General features: G+C 39.3%; 1 protein-coding gene across 1 annotated transcript in view; it reads right to left on the bottom strand.

The window, feature by feature from the left end:
* The window catches only part of LOC121145578 (zona pellucida binding protein), a 34045-nt gene that overhangs the window by 11869 nt on the left and 5978 nt on the right, over nt 1-16198 (bottom strand). The window contains exons 3-5 of the mRNA XM_040964494.1: nt 12609-12734; nt 5869-6018; nt 546-764 (exon numbers count right to left, since the gene is read on the bottom strand). Of these exons, the coding sequence (XP_040820428.1) occupies nt 546-764; nt 5869-6018; nt 12609-12734 (495 nt within the window). The remainder of the gene's footprint in view (nt 1-545; nt 765-5868; nt 6019-12608; nt 12735-16198) is intronic.

Genomic DNA, 16198 nt, shown 5'->3' with positions numbered 1-16198 from the left:
GATCTCTCTCTCTCTCTCTCTCTCTCTCTCTCTCGGAAAGCGTCAGCACAAGAGGCTGGAAGGAAATGGCAGCACCTTCTATGACTGCAATGTTTAACAAACACAGGGCAGCTGGTCTTGAACACCTTTCAGAATCAGATCATTTATAAAGCTAAAGTTCTCATATATCAATTCAATTCCTTGTTTTCAAAGAACTGAATTTCCCCTCTACACTTTCAAGAATAACTCACTTAGTTCACTGGTTCCTTCTGTCTATAATACACTTAGTATCATAATAAGATGACTTACGTCTTATTATAGCATGCTCAGTAAATTCCATCCTGTAGTAAATTCTCATAGCAATTTTTAAGTTGCGACGGAACAAATTTTTCATTAAATGCAACAATCAGCAGGATTTTGGGGGGAGCTATTAGCACTGATTAAAGTAGGAAGGTAATATATATACTTTTTCAACATTGACAGTTTCAAAATGTTGCTGTCAGTTTAAAGTTGTTAATTAGTTATCTGTTCTCAATTTGTTTTCTATAAAAATTATCTATATTTACCTGAAAATGTGAAGAACAACTCATTTTGCAAGCCAGCTCTTTGCATTTTAATACGATGACACTCAGATTTAAGCAAGGCAACTTCACACGAAAGGTCAAGAACCAATTTACTTAAAATCTGAAGAAGTTTCTTCTCAAAAGAAATATTATAAATACTATTGCAAGGAGCTGCGTGGTAACGCGCCGTGAACTGGTAATAATAATGAGGCTCACGATAAGCTGTGAAAAAATAAAACAGACAAAAACATGGTTGTTTAATTCAAATACAGAGCCACCTACTCAGGAGAAATCAAGATTGAAGATAAAGTCACAGTGTTTAATTTTATACACATTATATTTCTGTTTACTGAAGAAAGCACACTTACCCAGCCATTGACTGTTAAAAACACTTTGTAAACTTTGTAAACAGTAAATCATGTAAATTTCCTGACACCATTTAAGAATGGAATTATTTCCATATCCATCACAAAGAAACTGCCCCCGACAGGGATTATGTCGCATACCTAATGTCTACACTATCAAAATCACGACATTCACCTACGAAGACCAGAACTGCGCTCTCAACTGCCAAGATGCACTACCGAACCCTGAGACTTCACTCCAGTGCTGCAGAAATGCAAAAATGAAAATAACTCCAAAACACCACCAAAAATGAGAACCAGGAAGTGATGGAATCAACTGAATAAATATTACAAAAACATATACATTTACTAATAATTAAATAGTGCACATTAAAATTAGTCTTTCACCTACCACTTTTCCAAATTCAAGTTAATAAAACTAGCTATTATTTTGCTTCTATCATTTTTTGAAATGTTAAAAGACTACGTATGTAAAAATATAATGTATTTATAAGTAAACTCAATTCTTGTGTTCTAAGGGATGTTGAATATCTTGTTCAACATAATGAGAAACATGAGCCATCAAGAAAACATTACAAGAAAAAACCACACGTCCCACTGCCAAGAATGCGTCTTCCGAGATGTCTGTTGAGCTGTGAAAGGCGGACTGACGCCCTCTGCATGGCTGTAAGCCTGTGTGGAGTTGCATGGGTACATGGCAGTGATAATGGTTACACATGGAAACAGTGGGGAAACAAAACATACATGTGAAATAAAGTTAGCACCTTAATAAAAATAGTCTACACACTTATTTTTGAATGTTTTAAAGCTGTTCTGGAAACCAGCATTGATTAAACTTCTCATATTCCATTTTGTTATTCTATTTCTTATTTCCTTATCTTTTCTTTATTAAAAATAATATGTACTTTTTATGCAAAAAGAAAATGTCATTTGCAGGTGATTTAAAATTTTGAAACTTTAAACTCTTTCTTTGTACTTTAAAATATTAATAAACTAAAGGAAATCAAAAATACAAAATGGAATATATCTGATACTAGTTAGTGTCAATAAGCTACATCTCCCAGTAGCTATTCAGACACACAAAGCTTATATAAACAAAAAATTCAAATAACCCATAAAAGACAAGAAATATAATTTAAAATCATTAAATGCCATTACTAACCTAATAGAACACACATTTTTCAAATGCCAACATTAGGGTAACAAACTCCCTCCCGTAACCCCAGCAGGACACACTGCTACGCTCTTTACGGGACAACATTGGGAATTTCTCCCTTACAGAATTCAACTTCAGCTGCAAAATGAAGCAGACAAATGACAAGTGGATATTCAAGCTTTCTGCCCCACTGTGCCAAGTGGAGACAACGTGAAACAGACTAAATCCTCAATCCAGGAACATGCTCTAACAAACTGCAAAATCAGCAGGCCACGAGAAACCTTAAAATAGGCTAAGCTACAAAAGCCGATACTTTCCAGGGGGGTTTCCTTTGCCAGCATTTATGTACCAGTGGTGTGAAGAGGAACCTCAAAAAGTGCAAGAATGGTAACAAGAGAAGCATAACTTTTGGATTCAAATCCTAATCCTGTCACTCACTCACTGTTGCCTTAACCAAGTCACTTTACCATTCTGGGGCCAGGTTTCCTCACCCACAGAAGAACCCCCGGTTGCCGGTTGGAGTGACAGTTGCTCCACTTCGGATCGAGCTCCCAGCTGCAGAGCCTCGGAGAGCAGGAGATGACCAAGCACTTGGGTCTGTGCTCACATGAGAAGCTGGGACAAAACTTCACTTCAAGCATCACCCTGGCCCAGCCCAGGCTGCGGGAGCCATTTGGAGAGTGAAACAATGGGAGACCTTCATTTCTGTCTTTCCAAGCTCTGTGTCACTCTTTCAAATAAATAAATATTTAAAGCAAAAAAAAAAAAAAGCCAGCAGATACTATACACACACACACATATAGTAGATAGCACTGTCCATACAGTCATGATGTGAGGACTGTTACAACTCATATAAATGAAGCACTTAGAGCAACGTCTTCACTCATTTTTATTTTTCATGATACAGTTCCCTGGGCTCATTGAGAGATCTCCACTTATTCAGCAGATGCACACTGTACTACATTTCCACTTCTTGGTATACCAGTCTCCATCATCTAGCTCCTCCAGAAGCATAAGTGTATGTACATTTGCTGATCTTCTGTTTCTGCAAGAAGGCTACCTTCTCTCACAGAACAGATAACAGTTGGCCTTTCATGACTGGCTGCTTTCACTGAGCATGGTAATCCCTATGTGGGACTATGTCATTGTAAATGGTAAATTTCATTCTTTGTAAACGACTGAGTAGTACTGCATGGGACAGATTTACCACAGTTTCCTTATGCATTCCTCTTTTGATGGGCATCTGGATTGTGCTGCTGTAAATGTAGGATTATTGGTCACTATCTCATATGCAGATTTCATTTCCACTGGGATAGCTGGGCCATACAATAGTTCAATTTTCAATTGTGTGAGCATTTTCCACTTTGACTTCCATAGTGGCTCTGCTAGGCTACACTCCCAACAACAGTGAAGGAGGGTTCCTTTATGCCACATCCACACCAGCAGGTGCTGCTAGCACAGTCCTGAATGTAGGCCAACCTCACTGGAGTTAGGTGGAAACACAATGAGTTTTTCATTGGCAGTATTTCTCTGATGGCTAGGGAAGTGAAGCATTATTTCATGACTATTAGCCATTTTAATTTGTTCTTTTGAAAATGTCTGTTCATTTGCTTCACCCATTTCTTCACAGGGTTGTTTACTATGCTATCACTGAGTTTTTTTATAATCTCTTTGTAAATCCTGGATAATAGCCCCCTTTTGGTTCTGTAACAGGCTAGGACTTTCTCCATTCTGTTGGCTGCTTCATCATTATGTTGATAATTTCTTTTGCTATATAGAAGTTTCTAGATAAATGTGACTCAAAGATTTAAAAATAAAAACCATATGATCATCTCAATAGATGCAGAAAAGCCATTTGGTAAAATTCAACACCATTTCTTGCTAAAAACCCTAAAAATTGGCATAGAAGGAAAATTCTACAACACAATCAAAGCAATATACCAAAAACCCAACACCAGCAATAAACTAAGTGAGGAAGACGTCTAAGATCTGAAACTAGACAAGAATGTCCACTTTTATCACTGCTGTTCAATATTGGGAGTCTTTGCTAGAGCTTTTAGGCAAGAGAAACAAATTAAAGGAATTCTAATCTCAAACGAGGAATTCAATGACCCCTGTTCACAGATTACATGATTCCCTACAGAGGACAGCCAAAAGATTCAACCCTGGGACTGTTGGGACTCATACAAGAGATGGAAGAGTAGCAGGACACAAAATCAATGAGCATAAATTGATGGTCCTTTTTGCACAAATAACCCCATGGCCGAGAAAGAACTATAAGTACAGTCCCTTTAAAATGGTGGAGAAGAATCTTAAATACCTTACAATTAACCACGCCAAAGACATGGAAAACTTCTATGATGATAATTATATTTTCATATGATGAAAAATATTTACAAAAAATTATGAAAAACATCTTTAAAGGATATAGAATAAGAAACTAAATAAATAAAAGTGGGGAAACCTATTGTGTTCCTGGATTAGCCAGATCAACATAATCAAAAGTCCATATTACTGAAATAATATGTAGAGTCAACACTCCCAATCTAAATCCCAACAACATTCTTCTCAGAAATAGAAAAGCAGATACAAAAGTTCACCTGGAAACACGAAAGACCACGAATAGCCAAAGCTATTCTGGAGAATAAAAATCAAGCTGGAGGAATCACAGTTTCTCAAGACATACTACAGAGCAGTGGTCATCAAAACAGTCCAGTACTGGTACAGAAATACAGAAGAAGATCAATGGAACAGAACAGAAACCCCACAACTGAGCCCACACAGGTACAGCCCACTCATCTTTGACAAGAGGAATGAAAACCATCCAGGGGAGAAGCCTGCTCTCTCCAACAAACACTGTTGGGACAGTTGATCAGCAGTCTTCAGAAGTAAGAAGCAAGACCCCCACATCTCTCCTTACACAAAACCATGCTCTGGGTGGATCAAGGACCTAAATCTGTAACCAGAAACCATCAAACTACTAGAGGAAAACATAGGCAGCACTCTGCAAGATACTGACATTGGTAAATACTTCTTAGAAAAATCACCTGAAGCACAGGTAGTTAAAGTCAAAATGAACAAATGGAATTACATCCAATGAGGGCAATGTTGCACGGGAAGGCACTCTGTGACTAACTGTTCTTAACAGGGGGTCAGTAGGCACTAGCTCTCAGCATCAGTGTAAAGTCACACCCCTGGCTGGCAGTGTGATATGCACTAGCTTCAGGATTAAGACTGAGTGACATTTTTGATGTACACCTGTTATAAAATTTGTGTATCAAGTAACAGCATGAATGACTATATAACAATGGGTAAAATATTGATTCAAAAATGTAAACAAACTATTTGCACTTAAAAATTAATATTGCTTGCCAAAAAACTACATTAGATATTCAGTGCATTATTTTTAAATATCTACTTCTATATTTAATCAATTTTAACTTCTGACATGTTCACCTCATACGTAAATAGTACTCTATTTTTCTTGGAAGGCAGGGGTAGAGTATTATAAATATGCAACAATTGGAATGCACATTCAAAAGGAGCACAAGCAATTCCGTCATAAGCCAGAAACATGCTTTCTCTCACGGACATGAATGTTCCTAAATGCTCCCAAACCCCTGGCTTAAACCACAGTGCCCGCTGGCGGCCCTGATGCTCGGCACTCGCTGCACCAAGGGCATGCAAGCAGCAGCAACCCTCCTCTGTTGACAGAGACTAACAAGAACACTTTCCTTAGAGCAGCCTTGCTATTAAATACTGCAAAACATCTACATTTTAAAACACAAATAAATGCACTTCTTACCATAAATAACATATTTCAGTTGAATATTTTTACTAATCTCCTCCACGCTGGGCTTGTACTCGAGGAAGCATGTGTAGACTCCGCTCATGCCTTCCTCAAAGTTCTGAAACACAAGACTTCCTGTGGATGTCACCTGCGCAGTGCTGTTCTCTGACAAAGGAAAAGTTACAGGTGACTAGTGACTGAAACCACACGCGTTCAGCTGCACCTCCTCCAAGCACAGCTCACACCGTATAAACAAACAGGTGCAATACAGAGACTGTTTTCTGTACATAGAAAATGTATTTCATGCATCATATACATATATCCAAAATGTGTGTTAAAGACACATACATTCAGGTATAACCTTATTAAGCTTACAAAGTGCACGTGATGTAACAATGATATACCTAGAACAAAAGCAATCAGAATGTAATCACTTAATAACTGAATATTTCATCTCACTACACATAATAGAAGCAGACATTGGTTATAACTTTGGTGATTACAGAATGAAAAACAGAACACTAGATCATGTGACTGTCTCTGCCGGGAACCAGTGTGGACAGCACGCAGTCCATACTCATCCTGTCGGACCACGCCACACGTGCCCCCTCGCAGCCTCTCGTGGCATTCAGACCTGCATCTCTCACAAGCTGCAGAACTAAATCTCAGGGAGTCCAGCTCCTTCATGTGTACAACAAAGTAGCAAAAATCTCATAGGACAGCAGAGAAACACAATGAGTGTCAAGGTACATGAAAAAACTACAAACCACCAGACAAGGAAGCAGCTCCTCCTCACCTTCATGGCTCCCTTTCAGAAAATGCCTCAAAGGTTAACATTTGCGGGCCCGGCAGCGTGGCCTAGCAGCTAAAGTCCTCACCTTGAATGCACCAGGATCCTATATGGGTGCCAGTTCTAATCCCGGCAGCTCCACTTCCCATCCATCTCCCTGCTGGTGGCCTGGGAAAGCAGTCAAAGACAGCCCAAAGCTTTGGGACCCTGCACCCGCGTGGGAGACTTGGAAGAGGTTCCTGGTTCCCAGCTTCGGATCGGCACAGCACCAGCTGTTGCGGCCACTTGGGGAGTGAATCATCGGATGGAAGATCTTCCTCCCTGTCTCTCCTCCTCTCTGTATATCTGACTTTGTAATGAAAATAAATAAATCTTTAAACAAAAAAGTTAAAATTTGCTCAGTCAATACCTTAAGATTCCATTCACTGGAATTCTAGTACCATACGAATAAACAATTATTTTATTTTGACTAAGCAATTCATTGCTTAAAAATTCGGACTTATTTCTCCAAAACAAGAGTCTTCTGAGTAATGAAAATGTCATTGGTGTCTCTAGTGTAAGCAAAACCTTGCTCCAAGGGACAGGTGTCTGGCACAGCAGATAAGGCCTCCACTGAGATGACTGCATGCCACATCAGAGGACTGGGGTTCAAGTCCGAGTCCCACTCCTGTTCTGGGTTTTTCTTTACATGGACACCAGAAAGCCGCAGGTGCTGACCCCAGTGGCTGGTCCCCGTGAACATAGCCAAGCAGGAGTTCTCAGCTCCTGGCTTCAGCTCAGCCCAGGCCCATTGCTGTAGACAGCCAAGGTCTGAACCAGTAGATGAGAAATTTCACCACCTCTCTGCCTTGCAAACAACTTACAAAGGAAAAGTGAAGGACGACGCCTCGCTTCAGACAGTGAGAGTGAAGCAGAAATAACAGATATAAATGTACATCCTTCAGCAATGCACATAGATCATGGGTGTTGCTGAAAGTGCGATACAAATTTAGAAGAAGTTTCTGTTGTAACATATTAAATTAATATCTTCTGACGCTGACTTTGTCCTAAAACAGACTACTGGGATGCAAGTACTTAAAGTACGCTTCAGCAGAAATAACCACATCATTAGAATCTGATAAGAAGCACCAGGAAGTTTGCACGACAGCATTAGAGTGTCAAGCCACGGATGAGGTCTCATGTCCTCTGCCAAAGAAACCAAAGCTCCTCACTCCAGGAAGAGCAATCACCAGTGTATTAAAGTCTACACTGAAACGTTGACAATCTTACAGACTGTGAAAACCAGAAAGTTGAAAAAACATGATCATTAATAAAATACCCTCTAGCCATATTTTTATTTTAAAAAATGAAACCATGGTATTCTTCTAAAATGTATTCAGGCAACTTCATACAAACATAAAAATCTGCCTTACACTATCACTTCTCCAAGCTTCAAGTGACTAAGTCTGCAGCGCCTTCAAGGTGCCAAGGACCACGTGCTCTAAGAACTCACTAAACCATAGTAGTTCAATTAACACTTTCATTAAGGTCGGTACTTCTTTCATGCTAGATTTAACTCTATTATCTAAAATTTCTCAAAATTTCACCAAAATTTTATCCCATCCTATAGGTTGTGTCTTCTCTATGCTGACCATTTGCTGTAGAGAAGCTTTTTAGTTTGACGAAGTCCCATTTCTTCACTTTGGCTTTAACTGCTAGTGTTTCAGAAGACTTTTTTTCTTTTTCTTATTGCAAAGTGAGATATATAGAGCTGTGCCTGGAGCTGCGCCAATCTGAAGCAGGAGTCACTCCAGGCTTCCCACAAGGGTGCAGCATCCCAAGGCTCTGGGCCGTCCTCAACTGCTTTCCCAGGCCACAAGCAGGGAACTGGATGGGCATGCCACAGGGAATCTCACCCACGGAACAGAAGCTCAAGCACTGCCACTCAGTACTGCAAAGGCTCAAGAGAACTGCAGAGTATAAGTGAACTGTTTGAAAAATGTCAACAAATTGACACACAGACTCCAAATAGGCTTTCTACCTATTACATGCAAAGGCAGCAATTTGGGGACAAAGAGGCCTACAGATTGACAAGAACTATTCCATTGAGCATGGGAAGGAGATTTTCAGCTCTCTCCAGGCAGCTCTGCAGCTATTTTCCACTACAGAGAAAACCAAAAGAGAAACAGCCACACTATCAAAGGATATGCACGTCAGGCAGCAAAGAGGGCTCCTCCTCCAGAGGCTTAGGACGGGCTCCAAGACCTCACCCTGTGTGAGCAACTAGAAAACCCTTCCAAGCCATGTCTGAGACTGGATGAACTCAGTAATGAGGTTACATAAACACATCACAAACCATGCTCCTATAAGGCTCTAAATGGAAAAGTATTACACCTCTGCAGTCACCACAGATACATGAGAGGATAATTCTGACTACTCTTGTGACCCAACTCGGGAAGAACCTCAGGTGCCTGACCAACAAGTAAAAGGAGAAGCAGACATGTCTTGCTTTGCTAGATTAAGGCTGCAGTATTTCCTAGCTCGTATGATTTGGCCACCCTTGCCTGATTCTACTTTTGACAGTGAAGCCCCCTGATGAGTTCTTCAACTATAATGGGAGAGAATATCACTACATCTGCTGAAGGTACTTAAAAAAATCTGTCTGCTGTCTGGGGCAATGCAGCTCTCAGACTACTAACCAAGTTCTACAGTAACTACACAAGGCTGGGTTCTCCATCTCAAGTGGCCACAGACAGATGCCTCCAGGATGCATACTGATACACACTACACACAGGAACTAATGGCATATGACACATTTACTTAGCAATAGTGTATTCATGCAAAGAAATATCACGAGGATTTATATTATTCCTAAGTGGTTGCACACTTGCGCTAAGGAATGCCTACCAACTTCTAATATCTGGAACATTAAGAGGCACTTTCCCTTTTCTAACATGGATCCTATCTTGATCATTTTCCAATTATCCTACTATTAGTCAAGATTATCTATTGCAGAATTTTGTAGTTTTCACATAAGTGATGACCATGCAGAGACATCAACCATTAGCAGTGAATGATTCAGAATGAAGTCAATACAAAAGGATCTTCTTCCCTCAACATCCCCAAGATTAAGGAACAAATACCTGAAGAAAATATTATACAGGGCCCAAAATAGGCAGGAAGTTAAAATAGGCAGGAAGTGAGCCAGAAGGTTTTCCACAGCTTCTTCCTCCAGCCCTGTACCTTAACTTCACCTCCTTACTGCCAACCTAGCACATCCCATTTTCCCAGGATGCACTTGAGTCTTCTCCAGGACCATGAAGAAGACACCATGAACATGTGCCTGCTGAGCTGCATGTGGAGTTGCCGTGAAACCCTCCCAGAAAACATCCCATGCACTAAACATTGCCCAAGCTCTATCACTTGTGTATGTTCATTTAAAATAACAAGCTGTACCCCACAAAGGAGACCCCAAGATGAGGCTCACAAGATGGGGAGCATTCCTTCTTGCCTTCTCTGATGCTCCCTCCTTCTCTCTGGCCCTTTCATTAGGAGCACCTCTCCTGCTGAGTTACCACATTCACACCTGCACGCATACGCCTTCAATTTAAATAACTCCTGCTTTCCAACTACACTTGTAGCCCTCTTTCCATCTCTTACCTTATTACGGGGTAAGAGTCTAGACTACAAGAAGCCAAGAAACACAAGCTCACAACAGCACAGAATGAGAAGAAGTATGGAGATACAGGTTACAGCTTCCTTGGTTAACTGGTTACACAGCCTTCTGCAACTAACCAAAGCTCGGCAACTATGATCAAACTACACTCCTGTCTGTTGTGCCAGGTGTGCTGAACTACTCCAAATCCATGGCCTCCTCTGAAATCACAGCTAGCAGCACTCTCCACACTCTGCTTGAAGTAAAGCTCTCTCACATCAAAACTACAGAAGTCATTAAAAACATAAGCAGAAATGTAAGTATTTTGACAATCGGAAAACCACAAGAAACAAAATCCTGTATTTAATTACACCAGTGGTGTGCTTTAGAAACTTCACTGTCCACGTCTCAGACATGTAAAATTCAGAAAGAAAATGCCTCCAATTACTAAAATGGCAATTTAACATCAAAAAGTAAATTAATTAATATTTTATATATTATCTTGATGATGTATTTTCTGGTTAGTGACTCACATAATAGATCCCAAAACTATATGATCAATATACTTAAGAGAATATATTACAAACTCGTCTATGCACATAAATTCAAGTAGCAGAATAGTCTAATGAATCCCTTGAAAAAAAACTACCAAGACTAATAAAACGGTGATAATCCAGTTCATTCCTCACCAAGAGTCCACCCACACACTCGGAAGCCATGCATCAAAGACATACAACACCAGAGATATGGCACATTTTCTCAACGTCTTTATTTTCCCACATATAAGATGGAAAATGGCTATACTTATTGTACAGGATTGTGAAAATTAAGTGATTAATACATTTAAATTCCTTAGAATGGCATCTGACACACTATCTGCAAATATTATATTTATTATTATTTTACTATAAAATTCATTTTAAGTAAAACAAGCTAGTCGCTGAATGACATATACATACAATCTCACTTGTAGAATGTAAAAAGCACACACTCACATAAATGGAGAGTAGGATGATGGCTAAACGGAGTTAGGACTGGGAGACTAGAGCAGCTGAGTAAGCACTGGGGGCCGAACAGTGACTACGTCAGCAGGGACTGCCTATCTCAGCCTCGCTAAGAGCGCATGAATCAGAAATATCACCACAAAAAAGTCATGTGTCAATGGCTTCACTGTGGTAGTAATTTCACATTGCACGCTGACATCAACATATCACATGTACATCTTAAATACATTTCAGTCGATCATACCTGAATAAATCTGGGGATGAGGCCAAAAAACAAGAAAAATCACATTAAAATCACATTAACAAAACTAAAATACATATTTTCAGAATGCAGACGTAAGTATTTGTGGGAGGTTATAAGCAACAACACTGGAAATTCAGGATGATATCTGCCTGAGGGTCAGTGGCAACAAGGGACTAGAATTTCAAACAACTTACAAAAAGAGCCAGTAGTCCTGGCAACAGCTTAGACCAAACTGTAGGTTCAAGGATATACGTTTCAATATGTTTCATAAAATTTCACATATTACATATCAGATTCTTTATAAAAACATTGACAGTCTAAAATAGTCTATTATATTGCTTTTTAAAATATAAGAACAAGGTTACAGAGAAAAACCCAAATATATGCAAACATGTGCTTATATAAATGTTTGTGTGAATATTCAGAAAGTAGGGAAACCCACAGACCAGAAAGCATTAATTCATCAGACCAGTACTAGCTGCTGGAATGAGAGAAATATACAAGATAATAAATGCATTACATTTGTAAATAAAAATTACTGAGTAAGACACAAAGAGAGGAGAGGAGAGCAGGGGAGAGGATGGGAGGGGAGGGGAGAAAAGAGACACAGGACAAAAAATACAACTAGAAGACATACAAAAATGGGCAGGTGCTTCACTGAACAAATCTTCAGCATACAGCTTACTATTGTGTGTTTTTAGAAAGGCAACAAGCCAAGGTTCTATACTCATCTATATAATGTGTCTCGTGGAAAAATCAGCTGTTGTCAGAATAAATAATTACACAAGTAAAATAAACATTTAAAATAAATGTTAATAAAATAAGTCATGCAAATATACATTTCTATGTGACAAAATTAACTCATTTTGGAATACAGATGCTTAAGAACTTCATCAAACAAGTTGGTCCTGTAGTACATCCTTATTGAAAAATAAGATATGTGAAAAATGTCTACGCCAGCTCCAAGGAGAAATTATAAGTAAAGGCATTGTGGGAGTAGGTAAATATGTGACAGAAAAATGCCCTTCTTGTCCGAGGGCGTTTTGATGTATTCACTCAATAACAACTGAAACAACATCCTACCTGAAATAATCTTTCCTTTGGGCCCGTGCCACTGGAATGACGGGTCTATCAGCTCAGAGTTTCGCAGTCGCTGGGTCACACACAACACATGCGGACTCTTCTGATGCAGCATAACGTATACTTTCACTGAAAATAGAATGTTCAAATGTTCCAATGATACTTATGTTCTTTCTCCACTACACCTTACATTGTCATAGTTTGGGTAACATGCTTTTATAGGATTTTTAGAGTCACTGCTTCTATTAACTGATACCAACAAGTAACCTTTGTTGTATTCTATACAATATTAAAAAAAATATGAGACTTTATCAGTGTCTGAGTGTGTCTTCAATCTGAGATGTGTGGCTATCTTTGATTCAGAACTCCAATGTTAACTTTTACTTTCATAATATTGCTTCCATTATAAACTATTAAGATTATCATACCTCGAGCATTAGCTGCTTTACAAAGACATCAAACCGAAATGGAACTTACAAATAATTTTTTTAGAGGAAAAATATACTATGCCTCACAATATAGTATAACTTAATTAAAAAAATTACATGAATACAGAGTCCACAATCATGCACTTTGGTTGTAAATACTAAAGAATTTTGTTTTCATTTAGTTTAACTTTTAAAGAGTCCTGTTAATTTTCCAAAAATACTGTTCTTTACAGGTGACAAAAGTCATACATAAAGCTCTGATTGCCTGGAACTCACTCAAGTTCACACTTAGAAATGGTTCACAAAGTAGAACGGTTTACTACACGCAAAACTTGTCATGTGGCAAGAAAAAAAAAGTTATTCTTAAAGATTTATTTTTTTTATTATGTTTTTTTTTATTGGAAAGGCGGATATACAGAGAGGAGAGACAGAGAGGAAGATCTTCCGTCCGATGATTCACTCCCCAAGTGAGCGCAATGGGCCGATACTATGCCGATCCGAAGCCAGGAGCCTCTTCCGGGTCTCCCACGCGGGTGCAGGGTCCCAAAGCTTTGGGCCGTCCTCTGCTGCTTTCCCGGGCCACAGGCAGGGAGCTGGAAGGGAAGCGGGGCTGCCGGGATTAGAACCGGCGCCCATATGGGATCCCGGGCGTGCTAGGCGAGGACCTTAACCACTTGCACCACCACGCCGGGCCCAAAAAAGTTATTCTTAATCATTTTATTTTTAAATTTTTGAAGACAGAGAACACAAATTTTTTGGATGTAGTGTAAAATTTTAACACACAGCACAAGCTAATCAAATCAGGTGCCACTGCTTCCCCGCTTCTTTTCTCCTTTGTGCCTGTCAAGTTCTCTCTTACAGTTTAGGCAATATTGTAAAAAGTTGTTAGGAAATCAAAATTTTCCAAAACCTTAAAAAGACTGCATCTAAAGTTTCAATATAAAGCATGTTGTTTACCGGGTGTGTTCCTGAAAACATTTTTGTCACAAGCTTGAAAACTCTCCCTTCTGAGTTGTTTGTTTTCATCCTAAATTGAAACTGAACCTAACATTTTTTGCATAGTGATTAAGATGACATCTGTGTTTCTATCATATAGAGTGTACTATCTGCTTATTGGAGAGACAGAGAGATACAAGCCAGACAGAAAGGGAGCACCCATCAGCCACCTCCTTCTCCAACACCTGCAGTGGCCAAGGCTCCCCAGTCAGGGCTGGGACCCAGGAGCTCAAATGAAGGTGGCATGAATCCAGCCCTTGGACACACCACCTGCTGCTTCTCAGTGCACACTAGCAAGGAGCTGCACTCAGCAGCAGAGCCAGGACTGAAAGCCCTCCAACGTGAGATGAAGGAGCACCAAACGGGGTCCCAAGTGCTGAGCAAAACAGCTGCTCCTCTTCCGGAATATCTGATCTCAACAGACTATCTTCCTGGGGTAAAGCTAATGCTTTTTAAATTTAAATATTATTGAATTTTAATAGTGTAATATTTGTATTATTTGTATTCATATCATATATTATATAAATAATAACTTCATATTATATAAATAATATAATAGATATTTATAATGAATTTAAAATTTAAATTATTGAGTTTTTTAAGCATTTCCTTAAGATCCTTCTAACACTGTTAATAAGTACATATAAGCTTCTTCCTGTTCTCCTCTTTCATTTCACCCTCACACATTTATCACTTGTTTCATATTCATTATTATTTACTGTTTAGTGTTAGGGTAGACATTTGATTTACAATGCCACATGCAATCAGTGGAAGGTTTTCTTTTATATATTTGCTTTGGAAAAATGCACAGACTTCCTTCTTGGAATGTTGTATAGCCTTTTAATTGTTTCTTCATTTTGCTTTTGGCAACAGAGTAAGAAAAGAATTGTTGAACAATCCATGAAGCAAATCAGACTCATCAGCAGTCACATTTAAGGAAGTCTGGTTTACATAGTTAACCCATCATTTATTCAATTTAGGCTTATAACAACAAATTAGCCTCATGACTCTATTGACTGCTCTTAAAACAGTCGTTATTCCAGATGACCTATTATTCTTTTATCACCTGTAATTAATTTCTGCTTTTTTGTTTCTATTTCTATGCTACTTAAATTCCCCTTCTTTTTTGCAGCTTCTTTACCAAATGCTCACCTCCTTGGCATGGCTTATTGGCCCTCCTCCTCTAGCCTTATACATATATCTGCTACACCTTTTCTTTCTTTTTATTATCTTTGAAATTTATTGTATAATTCCATATAGTCTGGGATTTCCCCTCCCCTAAACCACCCCCCGATAGATTTTTTCTCATAATGTCACAACTCTTCATAAGGAGTTGCAATTCCATCAGTCTGCTATGTAAGTGTTCCCCGACATTGCTGGTACAGACAATGTCACACAGTCCATCATCCATTGTCTAGATATATCTAACACTTCCACTGGGAGTCCATTTTTGGCTTCCAAATTACATGAAGGATTCATGGTACCATCCCTGTGTGCCTTCCCATTTCAGAAACTCAGCAAGATTCATTCTTTGTGCTTTGTCTTCTCCGACGACACAGCACCCAAGTCTTGGTCTGGATCCCACTGACTCCTATGCAGCTTCCAGCCACAACCTGGTACAGCAAGCACTTCAGGCTGTGTCTACACTTAAGTCTCTGTCTGCAGCAGTCATGGACAATTACCAAGCCTCAGAATATACACTGACAGAGCAGGAGGGGCAAGCGCTCTAAGCAATGGTATCTGTCACTGTGACTTTAGCGGTAGTGTATTCACTGAAAAAGGCATTAGTAACCCTTACGGTCAGTCTCCGAGGACCTCCATCCATCTTTATCAACACCCACTGTCTGGGAAACAGTAGTTCTTCTTTTCTTAAACAGAAGCCCACTTGCATTTTTTTTTTAATTTCGCTGATACAGAATGCTAAACTTGTCTGTTTCAGAACTCCACAACTTCTCCAAGTACTAATGACTGTGAGGGGTCCACAACATTGTTGGTGACTCATGAAAACGTTCCAGTTTCTGGGACAGACCCATCAGATGAAAAAGGAAGAGATTTGCAAACATAAAATAGACAGAGACCATGCCCACAACCAGATGAAAGTAGACATAGAAGATGCAACTCGATCCCACCAAACTCCCTTAGGAATAAAGCCAGGGAAACAGAGGAGGG

This window comes from Ochotona curzoniae, unplaced genomic scaffold, assembly GCF_017591425.1.
Source record: "Ochotona curzoniae isolate NIBS_2020 unplaced genomic scaffold, NIBS_Ocur_1.0 scaffold_3835, whole genome shotgun sequence".
Lineage (NCBI taxonomy): Eukaryota > Metazoa > Chordata > Mammalia > Lagomorpha > Ochotonidae > Ochotona > Ochotona curzoniae.
Note: the sequence above shows the minus strand (reverse complement) of the source record. Positions and strands in the feature narration are given on the sequence as shown.